This window comes from Phymastichus coffea, unplaced genomic scaffold, assembly GCF_024137745.1.
Source record: "Phymastichus coffea isolate CEN01 unplaced genomic scaffold, Cenicafe_Pcof_1.1 PCOF00002, whole genome shotgun sequence".
Taxonomy (NCBI): domain Eukaryota; kingdom Metazoa; phylum Arthropoda; class Insecta; order Hymenoptera; family Eulophidae; genus Phymastichus; species Phymastichus coffea.
The window spans coordinates 6,584,810-6,605,857 of record NW_026706813.1 but is presented as its reverse complement, the minus strand read 5'-3'; the positions used below and the strand labels follow the sequence as shown (position 1 = coordinate 6,605,857).

General features: G+C 37.1%; 1 protein-coding gene across 8 annotated transcripts in view; it reads right to left on the bottom strand.

The window, feature by feature from the left end:
• LOC131663753 (glutamate [NMDA] receptor subunit 1) overlaps positions 1-21,048 on the bottom strand; it is a 1,362,975-nt gene that overhangs the window by 1,002,723 nt on the left and 339,204 nt on the right. For all 8 annotated transcript variants that reach the window (XM_058934360.1, XM_058934403.1, XM_058934412.1 and 5 more), the window contains one exon: positions 8,363-8,463. In XM_058934360.1, coding sequence (XP_058790343.1) covers positions 8,363-8,463 — 101 coding nt within the window. The remainder of the gene's footprint in view (positions 1-8,362; positions 8,464-21,048) is intronic.

The window sequence follows — 21,048 nt, the reverse complement described above, 5'->3', positions numbered from 1 at the left end:
TGAATAATATTCGCCTGTAATGGTTTTACCCTTTTCTAGATAGTAGATGAAGATTATTCCTTGCGAATCCCAAAATACAGTCGCCATAACCTTCCCGGCCGAAAGAATTGTCTTCGCCTTTTTCGGAGCAGATTTCCCCTCGGTAACCCATTGTTTAGACCGTTCTTTGGTCTCAGGAGTGTAGTGATGTATCCATGTTTCATCTACAGTTATGAAACGACGCTTAAAGTCTTGCGGATTTTGCTGGAACAGCTGCAAACCATTCTTGAAACACTTCACACGATCTCGTTTTTGGTCAATTGTGAGCAATCGCGGCACCCATCTAGCGGATAGCTTTTTCATGTCCAAATGTTGGTGCAAAATATTATGTACCCATTCGCTCGAGATGCCTACAGTACTAGCAATCTCACGCACCTTCACTCTTCTGTCTGCCATCACCATATCATGGATTTTATCAATGATTTCTGAAGTGGTAACCTCAACAGGGCGTCCAGAATGTTCAGCGTTTTTTGTGCTCATATGGCCACTCCGAAAATTTTGAAACCACTTATAAACCATTCTAATCGGAGGTGCACAATCACCATAATGTTAATCAAGCTCCTGTTTAATCTCCTAAGGCGTTTTGCCTTTGAAAAAGTAATGTTTAATTAATGCACGAAATTCTTTTTCGTCCATTTTTTTACAACCACTCGATTTCTTTGATTGAAACGAATGTAAAACGCAAAGTAATTGGCCGAGCTGGCTGAAACTTGGTATGTGCTCTTGCAAGATATGCCACTAACTGAAAATGACCTTGATACGCACTAGTAGTGCCATCTCTCTGACTTTGCATGAACTTTTCAAACTACCCTCGTATTTTCTGATCAGTATTTTCTGAGGCTAATATCAATTTAATATGCTGATGACAAAACAATAGCTATATATTATAGAATTAAAAATTTTCTTGTTTTCCCTCTTTTAAACAAAACGAACTTGAAACGCGAAATTTAGACACGGTATGATGTTAGAACAACCACAAGTGTACAACAGACCTAGATGGCCGTACGAATAGGAACAAACGAATTTTAGGATGGGTGACCGAATGCTCATCGCTGATGCTGCTGCAGGTGGTACGCGCTTTGACGAAAGATCTGGGCGTGAAGCCGCTCAGAACGGAAGGCAGCCAAACCTCTTCTTCGCAGGGAAACAATTGTCAAGATGATCGGCAGCGCGAGCTAATTCCTTGGTCGACTGATCTCGATTACTGACTGACGTAGAGTGACGCTACGCAATACTCCTGCGCGGATAGTGATCGCGCTTTCGTAGACTATCCCTACTTAGCCCATTTTTGGCGGCGTGCAATGAAACGCTAATTGGTTGTGTGTCGCCCACCTGCTTAAAAACTGCGTAGTGTGCGCTCACGTGAGCGCACTCTCTCTCTCTCTCTCTCTCTTTCTTTCTCAACTGCAATTCACTCCATCTGCTTTGCTGTTCCCACTGAGAAACGTTTATACGAGTAGATCACCACGATCAAGAGTTTAGTGTCGTGTGACTCAATTTCACGGAGAAGAAGCTCGAATGTGTTATTGAAAACTAGGTCAGAGGAAGCCAGAAAAATAAAATTAAGGTGTATACAGACTCACCTCGCCACCCTACTTCTCAATCCTATCGAGCCTAAAAAAATTAAAACCATAAAGAGAGAGATGCGTATCAGAGACGTCATATGTAAGAAATATTTCTGCAATAGCGATGGTATAGAAATGAATTTAGTGAGATTTAAAAAAAAGCGAAATGACAGTGTGAATTTAATCTATTTAAGTTGACATTATCGATGACGAAAGAAACGGAAGGCGATTTATGGGTCTGCTTTATATGGCATCATGGTACAGTGTAAGGATTACGTACCGTGTTTGCTGTTTCAACAGGGAAATTTGAGATCGTTGAACTAAAACACCTATCAGTTGTATTTTGTAGTGGTCCGTAGTTTTTTTAAATGTCAGCAATAAATCTTTGCTTTTTAGCCTAGGGCGTATTATACTGATTTCAGGCATAATAACATTACATTTGATTAGTTCATGAAAAATAAATCGAGCTATCCACTGGTAGTTATGAGATTGGAAACATTGAGTGATATTTATAAGAAATTTTTAATTATCAGAAGCAAAAACTATTTCCAAATCTTTTTATACAGAAGAAATATTTTTTATACAAACACTGACCGTTTTCGATGAATCTGTCACTTATTATAAAATTCATATGCACAGCTTTATATGCCATGAAACTTAACAACATCAAGATTTATGTCTCTTTCTTTCAAAAAATTTTCTGCATATTATAGGACAACTTTTAAGAGACAATGATACTGATGTAACTGTTTATAAATAAAGTTTGTAAATAATGCTGTATGTTATTTGTTTAAGGAGGTTCTCTTTGAAACTAATTCTATAAAGATGGATTGGTATAAAAATGTTGGATTGATTAGCATAATGAAAGGTTTAATTTCATTCAATTAGAATTAAAGTAGATTTTTTTTAAATATTGTATCGCTTAATATTCGAAAAACTCGAAAGATAACAGATCGAAATAGAAACTTTGATGTATCATTATCACATATAACACTTTTAGGTTTTACCGAAGATAAAATAATAATTAAAGGTAAAATAAAATGAAATATATAAAATTGATTGAAAGTAGCATTATCAACAGAAATCAATCATTTTACAATTATATCTCTAATGTAAGAAAAGTTAAAATTAAATTTGTAATAAGTGTAGATCCTCAAAATGATATTTTATTTTAAGGCAATATATATAAAAAAATGTAGTTCTTATAATGTGAAATATTCCCGTAAATATGAAATTTTAATTTATTTTAACATGATCAAGTGATAATCTTAATGCAATTATATAAAATCAGTTTAAAATTGATAATAAATATATGTCGAGGGCGAGCAGTTTACTTGCCTTTCGTCTGCTTTCCCTTGGTTCCCATTACTTTCGGCAAGGCATGGTGGCTAGCGTTGGGTGCATAGTGCAAATGCTCCTAACTAGTGGCTTTTGTTTAAACTACCGATTATTGCCCAGCGAGGTCAAGCAGGCTTCTAGAAGAGTGCCGTAAGATAACAGTGAAAGAGAAAGAGAGAGCGAGAGAGAGAGAGAGAAAGATAGAAAGAGAGAGAGAGAAAGCGTGCGTATGCACACACTATGCAGGTTTAGGCAGGTATGCGACGCACAATCAATTAACATTGTCTGTTGCACGCCGCTTAATAAGTAGATCAAGTAGGGATGAGAGAGAGAGAGATATAGAGAGAGAGCAAACTGGTACGCGCAACGCGGCCGCGGCAAGAGTTCTCTCTGGCCCAGGAGTTAAGTAAGAGCGATTCAAGAAAGACAGTCGAGACGATCTGAGAAGTCAGCGGACATTGAGACGACACGCACTCCTTCACTGAAAAAGGCTGTGATGTTTATATCACCTATTATTTAAATTACTCGTACTCTCGTGGTTGTCGCGTTAATGAGTAAGAATGCGTTTTCGTATTGAATTTGAAAAATTATACATATATATATATATATATATAGGCTGTCCCATTTGAACTTACCCAGTAGGATATCTCAAAACTTGGCAAGGTAATCGAAAAAAGTTACAAACGAAAATTGTATGGTTCGGAGAGGGTCAACTTATGATAACCTCAAACTTGACCAAGAACTTGATTTTCAAGGTCATTTCAAGGTCATCTTTGTTTTTTCAAATAGGAACTCTTATTTTTTATTCCGGATTTGGATACAGCGGGAAATTTTACGTTCAAATCATGTAATATATGTGTGTAATACATCTGACCCCACCCAAAGTCGTTTCGAGGTCAATCTTACTTTTTAAATGGGATCCCTCATTTTCCATCGCAGGATTCAATTGAACGTGAAATTGTACGTTCAAATAATGGGTTGCTTATAGGGTCCGGGAAAGCCCCCACCCCACTCCCAAAGTCATGAATTTAAACCTACGTAGAAAAATGAGGTTTCCCATTCAAAAAGTAAGGTTGACCTTCAAATGACTTCGACGGTGGAGTGGGGGGTTTCTTGGACCCTATAAATATCCCATCATCTGAATGTACAATTTCACGAAGTTTACAAACTTGTGACGAAAAATGAGGGGTCCCATTTAAAAAGTAGGGTTGACCTTAAAAGGACTTTAGGGTGGGGTGGGGGTCACATGGGCCCCACATATATTACATGATGTAAATGTAAAATTTCGCGCTCTATCCGAATCCGGGATAAAAAATGGAGGTTTCTATTTAAAAAAACAAAGTTGACCTTTAAATGACCTTGAAAATTAAGTTCAAGGTCAAGTTTGAGGTTATCATAAGTTGACCCCCTCCGAACCATACAACTTTCATTCGAAATATTTTTCGATTACCTTGCCAAGTTTTGAGATATCCTACTGGGCAAGTTAAAATGGGACACCCTGTATATATATGAGAGCTCGTATGTATAACTGCTTATTTATTGACAACAGTAATAACTAAGTTGTTATTAATGAAATGAATCCATACTCATGCTTCTCAGATAGTCATATTGAGTTCAGAGTATCCGCTTTATTATAATAATTAACATTTACAAAGTTATAAACAAATTAAGTTTGCACATTAAAATTCAATACTATTCAATAGTTAAAAGTACTTGAAAATTTTATATTCTTAAGCTATGCCCTAACATCCATATAATAATACTTTGCTTCGTTGAAATTACTCTTAATAACGCGTTTTAATTGAACAACAAAAATTATCATATTATATCTATAAGTTGAGTGACATCACGCTCCTTATATGGTCATGAAATTTGACTCTAGCATTAATACAATCTTATAATATGTAAGGTGACGCCATTTAATATCCTGATTACTATATATAGATTCATGAGTTTAGCGGGTTGTAGTAATCCAGTGAAAATAAGAGAAGAGCTCATAGATAAAACCGTTACAAGGCTGTGCAAAGCGAGTCCTAATCCGTTCACCGAGTCTGCATGAAGCAGACGCCACAATAAAGAAAGGCCGAAACTAAAGTATTTTGGCGAACACATACGATCCAACGGAGCTTCTCCCATTACTGTATCTCACACAATGTTTGTTGTGTAGAAGTTGTAGTTTAGAATAAGTTTCACGAGTTATTCTATTCTGATCGACTATTGATAAGTTTAGTATTCTATTTGAAAGATTGTGTACTTTTTTATTTATTAATCTATTCTCCTCCTCCCCTTCGATAGTTCATTGCGAAAGTGCCTCTTTAGCCTTTCCCATTGCTAAAATTAAGTAAGAAAGAGAGTTTTGTTTCAACTATAAGAATGTATCTTTAAACTAGAAGTTATACCAATCGAGTAGTTAACACTTTATGTTATTACGTCAGACAGGTATAAGATACCATTATTCAATTTTATTAGAAAAGATATACCTTTTTTCAATAATTTTCGATCGTGAAAGCTTTATGAGTATCTAGAACTGCCTGAAACATTTATCACTTGCTCCTTTACGGTTTTCTTTTTAAACTCTCTTCTAAACTTCTAAACTTTTAAGCAAACTCAATACTCTTGGTTCCTGTGGTTTGGCTCTTTTATAGCTGAGATCCTATCTGTGTGATCGTACCCAGAGATTTAACTCTAAATGTGGAAACAGGTGTGGTAGTGCCCCATAGGGTTCGGTGCCGGGATCTCTTTTATTTTATTTATACATCAATGACTTGAAAAACCCAGTAAAAGAACACGAAGTTTTTCATCTCTATTAGGCTGATAACTTGCAGATTTATCTGTATACACAATATAGAAATGACTTAGCGAGGGGAATAGTGAGACTGACTGAGATAGCTGGATAGGTGGTGCGCTGAGCTTATGACTGAGATGTACATCATGATGTTGGCCAAAGCAATAATTTTTGAGACCAGGATAGATACCAATTACATATATGCTGAGGAATTGCCTGGTGTTAAGATGAGAAATAGGACTTCTTTTGAGAAGATCACCATAGAGTCGTATTTAATTTCAAGCTAATTCCAGTATTACCTCGATTATTGCGTTGTGATATGTTTAGGAACCTTTGCAGAACAGAGAAAAAAGCTGCTAAGACTGAGTGATTCATGGTAATTTACATATGAGATACATTTTTAGTATTCCGCATGATCGATCGGTCTCTTTTTTTCAAAGAAGGATGGATTGGTTTCACTCGGATGTGCGCAGATATTACTTCATATCCCTGATTATGTCAACCTGCGAATAAATGGCCTGTTTATCTGATTGTGTTTTTCAATGAGCAAAAGTCAAGGTACCAGGGCAGAGCAGGATAAGCGGAGTTAAGGATTGCAGAGAAGATGATAGAGATATCTTACAAATCATTTCAGATAATTGGTTTTCATTTCTGGAATTATTTTCAATAGCTCTGAAGCATGTGCCGCTGTTAGACTGGTTAAAAAGCAGAGTGCGCGAATAATTTTGTGAGCTAAATACATAGTCTTTCAGATATGCTGCTGGAGGAAATTGTTTGACTTTAACATAATTGTTTTTTTAGTATATTGTGATTACATTAATAGATTTAAGCCAAATTTACACCAGTCTTACTATAATAGAAAGAGCTATGATTTTCCCTAATACGAGGGGGGGTCAATAAGTCTTTACAAAAAGAAGGAAAAAAAGTTTTGCGTATGTCATTTTTTTTTATCTTTCAACATAATCTCCTTAAAGGTCGATACATTTTATTAAACGGCTTTCCAGTTTTTTCAAGCCATCAGAAAGATATGATTTCTGAAAACCCTCAAAATAGGCATTTGTTTCGGCGATGATTTCTTCATTCGACGTGAATCGTTGTCCGGCAAGCCATTTTTTGAGGTTAAGAAATAAGAAAAAGTCACTGAGAGACAAATCAGGTGAATATGATGGATGGTCAATTAATTCGAACTATAAATCGTTAATTTTTGCTATCGAAACTGCACACGTGTGAACTCGAGCATTGTTTTGCAGAAAGAGGCATTTTTTTCTTCAAGTGAGGACTTTTTCTCTGATTTCTTCTTTCAGCTAACCTAATAATGACGCATAATATTATCCAGTGAGCATCTGGCCCTTTCCCAAGTAGTCGAAGTAGATGATTCCATACGCATCCCGGAAAACCGTGGCCATAATCTTGCCAGCTGACTTTACTGTCTTTGTCTTCTTTGGGGCTGGTTCTCTTGCGGTAATCCATTGTTTAGACTGTTCTTTGGTTTCAGGAGTGTAGTGGTATACCCATGTTTTCTCTACAGTTACGAGTCGACGCCAAAAGTCTTCCGGATTACAACGTATGCGTGCCAAAAGAGCCTCAGAGGTGACCACGCGGGTTCGTTTGTTTTCAACAGTGAGCAAACGCGGCACCCATCTTGCTGATATTTTTTTCATCACCAATTTTTCATGCAAAATTGAAATGATTGTACCCTTTGATACCCCTGTGGCCTCAACTAATTCTCGTAATTTTAATCTTCTATCACTCAACACCATATCGTGGATTTTGTTGACCATTTCGGGAGTACTCACTTTTACGGGGCGTCTTGAATGAGATTCATCTTTTGTTGTTGTACAGCCACGTTTAAATTCATTTACCCATTTATAAACAGTCTTAAACACAGGAGCACACTTGCCATGAACGGCGTTCGACTCAACTGTGATTTTTTTTGGTGTAAGCCCTTTCAAATAAAAATGTTTTATCACCGCTCGAAACTCTGTTTTTTCCATTTTTCAAATAAACCAATAACTTTTTGTTTAACCAACACTCACATAAAAACGACTTAATTAATCGAGCTAAAACTTTGTACAATATCTAGTTAGTAGTATTGCTTGCCAAAAACATCATAATTTAAGCGTGACGAGCGCCATCTCTTGGATTTTGTAAAGACTTTTTGACCTCCCCTCGTATCTTCATAAAATTCTACTTTAATTATTTATCTAGTCTATTTATAAACTAATATATGTATTATTGATGACTTTAAACTACTAACTGTGGATATCTCTGTATTTCTAATGATTATTTGTTATTCTTGATCAAAAAAAGATTATATTTTACTATAAATGTCTATTTGTACGTTGATTGTAAGATTTTACTGAAAAGTTAATAGAAAAGTATTAACCAATCAATCAATTTTTCTCTTACGTATCACCATCTTGCTCACATTGACGCTCCAAAGAAATGAAATGAATACGCTTGTTACAGTACAATTTCGTTAGTATTGTAAAGGTTTTTTGCAACAATTCAAATTTAAACTTGATTTGCTTAATATTTTTAAAACTAATTAAAATGATAGAAATGATAGAATAAAATTAAATATTCTGTATATTACAAAATATTAAGATTTTAATTATAATCAAATTGTACTTACGATGCATATAATAAAATAACTCTAGATTGAGCATTTTTCAATTCCAGTAACTGATTGTTGAAGTTTTTTACACCAGGTTCAAATTCTATTACATGTTCGACCTAGAAATTTGAAAGGTCGTTTTAATCAAATAAATTTAGTTTGAGATATTCAGAGTTTTAATTATTCAGAATTACTTTTGAAAATTTTATAACGTAATTATACGAAAAAATAATTTTATACTGTCTAGTTACGGAGAGTTTGAAAGTTGTAACGGAGAAATCCAGTCGTCCCTGTTCAGGTAGCTCGCGAGTGTCCGTACAAAGTTATTTTATTAAAGGAAGGGAATTCGGGAAGCAAAAAATGTTTCTACGACTGAATAATGCGTCGAGCGAATGCATTAATCGTACACGAATAAACTATTGCAGTATCAGGAGTAATTTCAGGTAACAATACCACAACAACTAACTTTGGTTTAATAACAATTTTAATAATATCAATGCAACATTTATTCTAAGTAAAGGAAAACAACGCCGCTATTACATAAAATTATTTGTACGAGACAAAGTCACTTATTCAACCTCCTAGCTGGCAAGAGTGCCTAGCTACGGAATGCTCACCCGGCACCTCGGACAGAGAGAGAGAGAGAGAGAGGGAGGGAGAGAGAGAGAGACAGACAGAGAGAGAAAGAGAAAAAACCACAAGACCGACGTTGCTCCGTGCTGTTGATGTGTTTTGTCGTCCTTCGGTTCTCCTCTCTTCAATGCTTCCTTTGTGTTATACTGTTGATTTAATTGTGACGTAGTTTTTCTTGTTAGTTATTATCCTCTGTTACTGCTACTTGTTAATTATTGTTGATGTTATTGTAGTTAGTGTTGTTGTTAATTCTTATGTGTATCTATTGCCCTGGTATGGGTATGTGTGTGTGTGTTGTAATATTAATTGCTGTTGTTGAGTGGGTGAATGTTCGTTAGTGTCGTGCTTCTTGTTTCGAGTGTACCGCTCACCACCAAGGAAAAATGGCCGCACGCGCGCACGAACCGCGTAACCTCACCGGTTATCCCACAAGGCACCGGTGCCAGCTTCGCTGCTCTCGCAGTTTTTCCACGTCTCGGACACACACTAACAATTATCTATTCCGCACACCGGGCACGTATCCTTGCACTTGTTCATGGCGAGGGCGCGGGAAACTTAGCCAACAACGAAACGAACAAAAAAAAGGAAACTTTTTTGTGCGCGCGGCGGTATGCTTCACAGCTCTGTCTCTACTGCCGATTTTTTCTTCTCTCTCTTTACAGCGAGATGCGCGCGCAGGTCTGTCAGCGGCTATTTCTCTCTCTTCTCTCTTCGATCTTCGGTCTCTTTCTCTCTCTCACTGTCGAATTCGTCGGCTTCCTCCAGTACGCCGCTGCCGCCGTCGCACCTCGAAAAAAACAAAGAAATTCAACCAGCGCACACTCTCAGCTTGGTAAGGCTCACGGGCATGGGTGAGAGCTTGACGGAGAGCAGCGGTCGGGCTGTAATTCTCGGTTACAAAGTAATATCTTGTAATTGTCTAGAATCACATCAATGACAAACTAAAGGATTTAAATGCATGCAACGACTACAGTTAAGCGGAAGAATAGTTATAGTTGTAAGCAATTAGCATTCCGTAGTCAAGACTTAGGCAGTTTTGGAGTGAAAAAACAGTTGTTAACCGAATTTGTGTGCAATAACGTTCCAGTACGGAATGCCAATAGTTCATGCCTTGGCTAAATTTAGAAACGTTGAAATCACTACAGCTCCGGAGTGGAAACGGGTTCGGTTTGGCGTTGACACAACGCATTAACAAATTCATAAGCAATATCGATGCAGTATACAGTCGTGTTGACTCACGATTTATAACCTTGTAAAAACTAAAAACTTCTTCATATAAATAATTATTTGTACTTACGAACCGTTTAATTTTATGCTATTTATAATAAAATTTTTCTATAAATGTAAATTTATGCCAACCAGAAAATTTATTTTTACCACTATAAAATTTTCTGTTTTAAAAATCGCATATTTTTCGCTTGGTTTTGATATCTTATAATATAAAATTTATTCGAAACTCCATAAAGACTTTTTAAAAATATTTTCATCTTAAGAAAATATTCAACATCTTTTTTGACTTATATTCTTAATATCCTAAAAGTCACAATAAATTTTATGAACTTATGTATAGCTTATTAACTGCGAATTAATTAAATTCAAATGAACCATCTCTGACTAATTAAATAGTATTAGAGATCTATAAATTGTAACCATGAACGTTATATTTGCGCACATGTCTTATTGGTGGGACTACCCGGGGAGGTAGCACCTACCGACTATCAAAGGAGGGCACGCATCGCATACAGGGGGAGAGAGATACGCAAGAGTCGTGCAGAGACTATACTCATACACGCATGGTTTTTTTGAAGTTCCTGACTCTCGAGCTTCGACGTTGTACGAACGCGGAGGCTACAGTGTTCGTTTCCTTTCTAAAAGAAAGAAAGTCATCCTTAGCGAGCATCAGAATATACGAGAAGTTGAGCATAACCTCCTTATAGGAATTAGTATACCGGTTACCACAGGGAGGATAGGAGTAGCCTTCTTCCCTCATTGAGGAGACATGATCGCGATCCATCGTTGTGTTACGCCTGTAATATAAGGTATAATTCGAGATGGATCGCAGGCCGACCTCATGCGAGCTCGGAAATCGCGACAACATAATTGTGCGCGAATTATAGCTCATCCATAGGCGAACGATCGATGCGTCCATGTGTCAGCGAATAAGATGGCGGCGTCCGCATTTGTCACGTGCTAGTAATTATCATTACTACAGGCCCCAATTTGTAACTGAACCATTGACTAATAAAGAATACCGTCGTGATAACTAAGAACGACTTATCTTAATCAATGACCCTCTAGAAGTGCCTATTCCTATACGAGGTCTGTTCAAAAAGTATCGCGAATTTTCAATTTCCGCTGGCTACGTAAAGTTCATTTTTTATTTTTTGTAGCGTTATGTTGGTACTTATGTCCCTTAATTTTTGACAGCTTTTTTTCTTGGATGTTTCGGCTCGTCTTTGAGTGTTGTCTATTCTAAAGAATGGATCAAAGAATCTGTATCAAATTTTGTGTGAAAAACAAAATAAAGTACGCGCACGCATTCCGACTATTGACTGTGGCATATGGAGAAGCTACCTTTAACCAAAGCAACGTTTACCGGTGGTACAAAATGTTCTCAGATGGCCGAGAAGATGTGAACGACGAACAACGTGCCGGACGCCCGAGCACGTCAACAGACAAAAACATTGATAAAGTGAAGAAAATAGTATTGGCCAATCGTCGAATCACTGTTAGAGAAGTTTCTAAGGATCTAAACATATCTAGTGGCTCATGCCATTCAATTTTAACCAATGATTTTGGCATGAGTCGGGTCGCCGCGAATCCGTGCCAAAACTGCTCAATTTCGACCAAAAACAACATCGCGTTAACAGTACTCAGGAGATGTAGGACTCGGTCCATGACGACCCAAATGTGCTCCAGAGGATCATAACTGATGATGAATCATGGGTTTATGATTATGATGCGAAAAACAAAGCTCAATCATCCCAATGAAAGCTGCCGCATGAGCCAAGACCGAAAAAAGCTCGCCAAATTCGGTCGAACGTAATGGTTTTGCTCACAGTTTTCTTCAATTACAGGGGCGTGGTGTATCATGAGTTCTTGCCATAGGGTAGTACAGTCAATATGGAATATAACCTGCAAGTTATGCGCAATTTGCGCGAACCAATTCTCCAAAAACGTGCGGATTTGTGGAAGAACTAAAACAGGCTTTTGCACCATGATAACGCCCCTGCTCACACATCGTTGCTTGTGCGCGAGTATTTGGCCAAAAACAACACAGTAATGGAGCCGCAGCCACCGTATTCCCCAGACTTGGCCCTCTGTGACTTTTTCCTATTGCCAAAATTGAAGAGGCCCATGAAAGGATGACGCTACGAAACGATTGAGGAGATAAAAATGGCATCGAAGGAGGAGCCGAACAAGATCACAAAAAATGAATTTTTTAAGTGCTTCGAGGATTGGAAAAAACATTAGCACAAGTGCATTGTATCCGAGGGGGATTACTTTGAAGGAAATAAAACAGATATTCATGAATAAATAAATAATTTAAAAAAAAATACAAAATTCGCGATACTTTTTGATTACACCTCGTACTAGCATATTCATTTCTATCATACGCCTTCTTACTTACGCGTCTCTTTTCAGCTAGCAGAATTTAGCAATATTTCCAAGCGAGGTTGGAGCTGCCCGGTAAAAGTAACCGCAGCAGTTAACGGGGACTTCACCCAGAAATAAGGGCATACGCCTAAGGTAAGGTCTTGGAGCAAGGTTCGGCGCAAAAGAAGCGCATGTAGTTGCCGCGGTAAATGCACAGAGCGCCGCTGAAGTGAAGCCATTGCGCACGATGCGGCGATACTCACGCAGCGCGTGCTGATTTGTAGGTAAGTACAAGAAGAAACTTGCCCGCAAATCTTCGCACCGCGTAGCCCACCATACATCTTACCCCGTTACAAAATATATGTCGATTTCTATAAAAAATCAACTGTTAAGAGTTAAAAAAATACAATTTTTTATTTGGAGGTACAGTTTATACAAATCAAAGGGATGTGTTTTAAGAACCTCTTGGAAATGTTTTCTGTCCGTGAACACTGAATTTTGAAAAACTCATTTTTGTAATGGGCTACAAAATAATGTTTTGTATTTTCTCTATATAGATTAATAATATAAATCTACAAATCGATACCTATAAATCTACAAAGAACTACTCGACAAAATGCAGCATATAGATGTATATATAAAAAAGTATGAAGCTCTCTCTATTATACTCTAATATTATTGGCATTGTCAACAGGTATCCTCCATTAAGATAGTGAAAAAGACACCCGAAATGACTCTTGAAACTAAGTTTTCAGTAGCATTCTACATCGAAAAAGATTAGGTTTGCTGCCAACCAGACCTTCCTAGAGCTTCCCTATGTATACACTGCCCGTCAGTCACTTTTACCCCGCCTCGAGCAAAATTGCTTGAACTTGGAAATTTCATATTTTTGGTCAGAATCAACGTACAGAGACAAGCGGGAACGCATTTGGAAGCTCTTTGTAAGAGCTTTCGAATAGTATGCATTGCAAAATTTATGAAAACGGGTTTCTAATTTTTTCAATCGAATAGTCATCAATGAAAATTCCGAAACTTTCAGTCTATCTTTGATAACTTGCCAATTCTAGGGAAAAAATCCCACAAAAATTTTGAGCACAGCATTTTCTTCCTTTTTCCAAATCCTATCCAAATCACTCGTCAAAAAATTTTGTCCATCAAATATGACCCTTGTATGAGAAATTTTCTTGAAAATTGACACGTTTTTTCAACTTTTTATAACTTTGTAAATAAACATCCTAGAAAAAAGTGTACAGGAAAGATGTAAGTATACTGTAGAATTTTTTCAGATTAAAAAAAAATATTTTTTTTTATCCATCTTTCTATGGTCGGTCAAAAAAAAATAAAGTAAAATATTCATCCGCAACGTGAAATTGTCTTCTTGTAAAATAAAAATTGTAGATTTCAAAAACTTGTTGTTCCCATTTTTTTTTCCTCACAAGAACGTTGTTTTTCAATTATTTTTCATCGCTGTTTTTATAGCCGGTGCAAAAAAAATATATATATTGTACAGGAAACGATAGTGAGTATACGTGTGTGTGTTCACACCCAGTAATCAGAGGCTTATTTAGTAGGTACCCAACACGCTGTATACTCAGGTGTTTACAAATAAAGTTATATACGAACGCTCACCATATGAAATGGGGTATCTTCTTAAATATTTCTCTGTCTACGATTATGAGCAAACTAGTCTATCGCGAACTTTTCAAGTGTGAACAACTGTTTGTGTAATATGTAGTGAACATGGCAAAATCGAAAAATTTGTCCGTGCGTGAACGTAATAAGATCATTGCCCTTTATTAACTGCAAATAAGTAGTCACGTTATTTCAAAACAGTTGAAAATAGACAGGCGCACAGTGGCTTATAATATTGAAAAGTTCTGTACATCTGGAAGTGTCGAAAATAAGCAACGCAAACCAAGAAGAAAAACTACTGCCAAAGAAGATGACTACATTTGTCGAATAAGTTTGCGTAATCGAAAAGCCACTGCCTCTGAACTTACCGCAGATGTCAACAAACATTTAGAAAAACCTGTGAGTGTGAGTACGGTAAAGAGACGTTTGCGAGAGAAAGGACTTTTTGGTCGAGTTGCCGTTAAAAAGCCACTTCTACGATGTGTAAATAAAAAGAAACGTTTACAGTGGACAAAAAGATTGGAAAAATGTTCTGTGGTCTGACGAGTCAAAATTTGGAATTTTTGGAAGTAGAAGAAGAGTGTATGTAAGAAGAAGGGTTGATGAGAAATATAATAGTGATTGTTTAGTTCCAAGTGTGAAGCATGGTGGTGGTTTAGTTATGGTATGGGGTTGTTTTGCTGGATCAAAAATAGGTGATATTGTGAAAATTGATGGAATCTTATAGAAAGAAAGTTACAAAAACATTCTAAAAAAGGCACGCTGTAACATCAGGAATTCGACTAGTGGGAGCACAATTTGTGTTTCAGCAAGATAACGATCCAAAACATACATCCAAATTATGTAAAAATTATCTCTCAAATTTAGAAAAGAAAAAAAATAGAAAGTTATGCAATGGCCAGCCCAGTCGCCTGATTTGATTCCCATCGAACTGCTACGGGAAGAGCTCGATCGAGCAGTGAGAGAATATTGCCCAAGCTCTGCAACAAATTTATGGGAAATTTCAGAAAGAGATCGAAACAATCTCTAAGAAACCACATTGGACAAATTAGTCGCAAGGATGCCAAGAATATGCAAAGCTGTTATCAAGCATAAAGGAGGGGACTTTGATGAAAAAAAAGTTTAATTTGTGTGATACAAGTTCTGATTATCGCAAGTTTGTTAATTACAAAGTCACTTTATTTTTTGTTATCTATTTTTTGTTGTCTATTTCTATGTTACGATATTCTATTAAAATACTAAACACGCTAGATTCAAATCCAGAGTGAAATAGCAGATAATCTTCAAGTTTTAGGCTCAATGAAGCTTATGTAAAGTTATTATTTCAAATAAATAACATTCCATATTAAGCATGTATTTTCATTTGAATCATGACATATCATTATTGTTATTGAAAAACAGTGTTCTTGTGAGGAAACAAAATGGGAATAACAAGTTTTTGAAATCTACAATTTTTATTTTACAAGAAGACAATTTCACGTGGCAGATGAATATTTTACTTTTTTTTTTTGAACGACCATAGAAAGATGGATAAAAAAAATATTTTTTTTTTAATCTGAAAAAATTTTACAGTATTTTACGTGAAAAAAGAAACATTTTCTTTCATGTATACTTTTTTCTAGGATTTTTATTTACAAAGTTATAGAAAGTTGAAAAAACGTGTCAATTTTCAAGAAAATTTCTCATACAAGGGTCATATTTGATGGACAAAATTTTTTGACGAGTGATTTAAATAGGGTTTGGAAAAAGAAAGAAAATGCTGTGCTCGAAATTTTCGTGGGATTTTTTCCTGAGAATTTGCAAGTTATCAAAGATAGACTGAAAATTTCGGAATTTTCATTGATGACTATTCGATTGAAAAAATTAGAAACCCGATTTTATAAATTTTGCGATGCATACTATTCGAAAGCTCTTAAAAAGAGCTTCCAAATGCGCTCCCGCTCGTCTTTGTACGTTGATTCTGACCAAAAATATGAAACTTCCAAGTTCAAGCAATTTTGCTCGAAGGGGGGTAAAAGTAACTGACCAACAGTGTATTACCAGTAGAAAAGAAGCTGAAGATTTTAATAAAAAATATAGTTTCTTCGTTTAAAAAGATGAAGTTATTTGTTCAAAGTGTCGTTGTGTTCTTAGAAATCTCAGAAGAAAGCAAGGAGAAACTGTTGCAGTACCCGTTGAAGAACAGATACTAGATCCAGTCACTAATAATGTGGATACAAGTGATGCGATTTCAAATCCTAGTGAAATGCAAGAGTACATTGGTAACCTCACTTTATGAAATGATAGCTCACCAGAAGTAGCAGCGAGTTCTAATCGAGGTGACTTGAATGAAACTGATAGCCAAAGTTCTACTCACAAATCGAGGGAAAGCTCTAGCCAAAGCTCTAACGATACACCAGGCTTCGTTCCAACCAGTAAATCCGAAGTTAAATACATACTTATACCATTTTCAAGAGTCGTCAATAGTCATCGGTACTGCTTCATATGTAAATGTACAGAAAATATTCAAGATGTGCCATTTGAAGCTCGAATGCAAGTTTTTATAGCTCGAAAAATTTTTATCCCACAAAAAAATAAATGTTGTAGTCTTCATTTGTTAAACAAAAAATGTTATGATGACGAGGTCGAAAAAATACAGATCTACTCCAAAGATTGTGAAATTGCAGAAACAGAGCTCTCTAACTTTATGGATAAATTATCAGACAAAGTAGACTCAAGGCTTCACGACCAAATTGGTACGTATGTAATCACAGAAGAGCGTATAGAAGCTCTAACAGGCTATACGTTGCACAATATTAAGGAACTTGAAAGTATGATGAATTCAATGAGAACATCCCATAATCGAAACATACTGCAAGCCTTAGTTATATTCTTATTCAAGATAAAGACTAGTAACTCAAACAGATGTATCTCTGCGATTTTTGGTCTACAGGAACAACAAGTTAAAAACATCATAGATAGTGTATTGCAATGTTTTGAAGAAGATATATTGCCTGGCAATTTCTGATTTGACTCTCACAATAGAGATTTTTTTCTTGCCCAAACAGCTGAAGCGTCTAAAAGGTCCCATGATTCTGAAATCGATACGCTATATATAATATGCGATGGTACATATCTACGTCATCAAAAGAGTAGCAATAATGGTTATCAGCGTAAATCGTATTCCGGCCAGAAAAAAGTTCCATTGTGCAAACCATTCACTGTTGCCACAACCAATGGTTATGTAATGGGTGAACCTGGTCCATTTACAGCAAATCTTAATGATGCACAAATTCTAAAGCTTTTACTGGGTCAACCAAATGGTCTCAAACGGATTTTAAAAAAAGGTGATATTTTTATTCTTGACAGGGGATTCCGAGATTTTGTAGATTGGTTGATCGAGCAAGGATTCAAAGTACGTATTAATGCCAACACTGAAAGGTAAACGATCTCAACTCACTACACAAGAATCAAATTCGTCTCGCTTGGTAACCAAACTCAGGCGGGTTATTGAAGCCGTTCTGGGATTATAGAACAGAAGTTTAAATTGTTACATCATCAATTCCATAATGCTTCATTACCAAAAGCCGGGCTGTATTGTAAAATTGCTTGCTTCTTGAACAATCGATTTGGAAAAAGATTGAATTCTGACGTAGGCTTGTTGGACGAAATCATTCAGAGAATAAATCTCACCAAAAATGTAGAAAATACGTTAGCAGATGAAGTTGGGGATAAAAATTGGAATCAAAAGAAATTACCATTTTAGAAATTGTTTTCAAATGATGAAAAGAGATATGAAAGTACTTTTCACAGGATCATATCAGTTGTCACAATCTATTTCTTATCTAGCCGAAATGATTCAAGACGATAATACTCCTATGCTAAGTTACGCCAAAGAAGAGCACAACATAGTACGATTTGAAATACGCTCTAGGCATATCAACAGCAAAACATACAAGTGTTACGTATACTACTGTTCGAATACTGTTGGAATCAGTGGCATCAAACGATATTGCTGCAGTTGTGCCAATGGAAACCCTACCATAGGATGTTGTTCATATGTAGCAGATGTTATATTTTACTTGAGTCACGCTCGATATTTGTCAAGGATAATTAATCCAGCAAGAGTATTAACTGAGTTATTCGATTATGAAGAAGTTAAACCAGTTATCAAAGACAATAGCGAAATAGAAGATTGAACTTTCTATTTGTAATATACAGTTGTACCATGACCATTCCTATATTTTCATGAAAAATCGATATCAATTCAAAACCTCATTGCTGACATATGTCAATACTGCAAGCTCGTAATCCATCAATTATTTCATTCTTTGTCAGTAATTCTTTTTATTGAAAAACAATTGTACTTGAATACCTATCAGTTATGGTGTAATAGCGTCGACGTGCAATGCCAATATATTCACTACTATTACCAATTATTTATAAAGGGGGAAGGCAAGGGAGGCGGTGTATCGCTCCAAGCAAAGCAGGAAGGAGAACAGCGGGTAAAATAACTTCACACACAATTCGCTAACACACGTTTATTATAAACGCACTACCACGAGTGCCGACGAGAACACAAATCACTTATTACTATTAACACGCGAACTTATCCTAAACGAGATGACCGGCACGTTAGCGCCATGTCACCTCGTTAACCGGCTCAAACAATTACTTAAATTTACACACTGCCGAAAACTACGCCGGCTCGGAAAAGCCTGGCGTAGCAACGCGAACCGTGAGAATCGCCGAGGAAAGGAAGAGATATAGAGAGAGAGGAATCGGTGACCTGACCAAATTGGTGGACGTCGCTGTTGCTGGCAGCCTTGAAGGTGTCCCACCGGCGGCTAGTCTGGAAAACTCCTCGCTGCTGCGTGGCCGGCGATCTGGCAGAAAAAGCTGTCGGGTTCTGCCTCGATGACGGCTTCTCACAGGAAAACTCCTGACTGCTGCGTCGCTGGCAGAGGAAGTCCCGTCCGGCCGATCTGCTGAGGAATGCTGACTTCTTCCGGACAAAGGGCAGGCAGCGATGGTCACCAGCTCTCGTACGACTAATTGCTGTCGCGCGCGTCGCGTCACTCTCTGTCGCGAGTGCGTGAGAGCCGGCTTCTCACGCTTTCTCCCACCACTCGCCTAATCGGCGGCACGCGGCAATGCCCGTCGCGACAAGTGCCGCGCGCCAAGCCCAACACTCAAACTATTGCTTTTCTCTCTCTCTCTCTCTCTCTCTCGCACTCTCAATACTCGAGCACGTCGTCGCGTCCACGGCTTCTCCTTCCACTCTCGTGCGTTGCTGAAAAATAAAAGGGCAGGCATCAGGCACGTGATAACAACGTGCGCTTGATGCCGGCCGTGCGCCTTTGCCTAGTAAGGAGAGGGAGGCAAGCACACGGTGCAGGCCATGACGGGCCTACACCGTCACAATGGGCAAATAATATAATTTTATATCAATTAGTAAATTTTGCTGAGATTATGGATTCGAGATACGACTAATAATTTAAAATGTATCAATAAAATTATATATATGATCACATTCTGGTAATAAGATTCAATAATCCATTTGAATACTCATAAACATCACTTAAGGTTATTTATTGTAGATCAATAATATATAAAATAATATCGATAATTGATTAATGACGTTTTTTTGCACTTTTACCTTATTTTTAATTGTAGATATGTAAATGCTGACGATACGATGCATCGTATTCTAGGAAGAATACATAAAAATCATACGTGTAGCACGATGTAAGAGTATTTTTGAGAAACAATGAGGGAATCGACGAGGAGAAGATTGATTTTTTCGTGGTTCTACAGCAGTGTGGTTTTGCGTCATTGGATTCTTTAGATGGTTGTAATAGATCTATAAATCAAGTTACACATGTTTTCAATATCTTTTATTCCATATAATATGACGGTGACGTCATTTCTACCGAAGATGACTTTTGTGAAGAGCTAACAGCGAAAAGCCTCTGATAAACGAATAAAAACATGATTTATACTCGGTTTTCGTGCGTTGGCTGTTCACGACTCTATAACGGTAAAACGAATATCGCCATCGTATTGTACGGGAAAAATCACAAAAGAATATATGTAAGGATTGATAAAGTCTTTGATAACACAGGCACACAAAAAAAAAAGTTATCTGAGTTAGAGACAAGACCCATATACTTATAAGTTTTTGGGTGCGCTGAATCCAAATCCAAGGTCAGATTTTGTCCATCACCCTCCCGTTTTCCCCTAGCTAGGGATACCAACCCCCAAGCAAGCTAACCTACCTAACCCTGGGCAGAGCGACTTCTATCAATTAGGTATCTTAACAAAAATGCATTCCTCAACAACAGACAGGATAACCTACATTAACTCTGCATTTCTCATCTCCAGAGTCCCTTACAACCCTTAGAAACCACCCCTACCAACCCCCAAGCAGGCTAACCTACCTATCCCTGGGCAGAACTTTTCTTTTTTTACACAAAAAAAAAGTTATCTGAGTTTGAGACAACACCCACATACTTATAGGCTCTTTACGAATTTATGGCTACTTCAACTCACAAAAACCAACCTCCAAAAACTACAAATCAACCACTCCACAATTGCCCTAGTGACTCTAATGTCTTCTGCTATGTCTGTGGAAAATTTGATGCCCATAAAAATCGGTTTCCCATCTCTGAAGAGATAAGAAAAATCTATAAAGATTGTTTTGGAAGTAATGTTAGAGCCTGGAATCATAGTTGGGTTCCATCGTCGATATGTAAGGCTTGTAATAACATGTTCACGCGCTGGAAGGCTGCAAAAGAGCAGAGAGAAGAGATTCAACTCAAAATCAAACAACCGACTCGTTGGAGAAAGCCCCAAAATGAAAG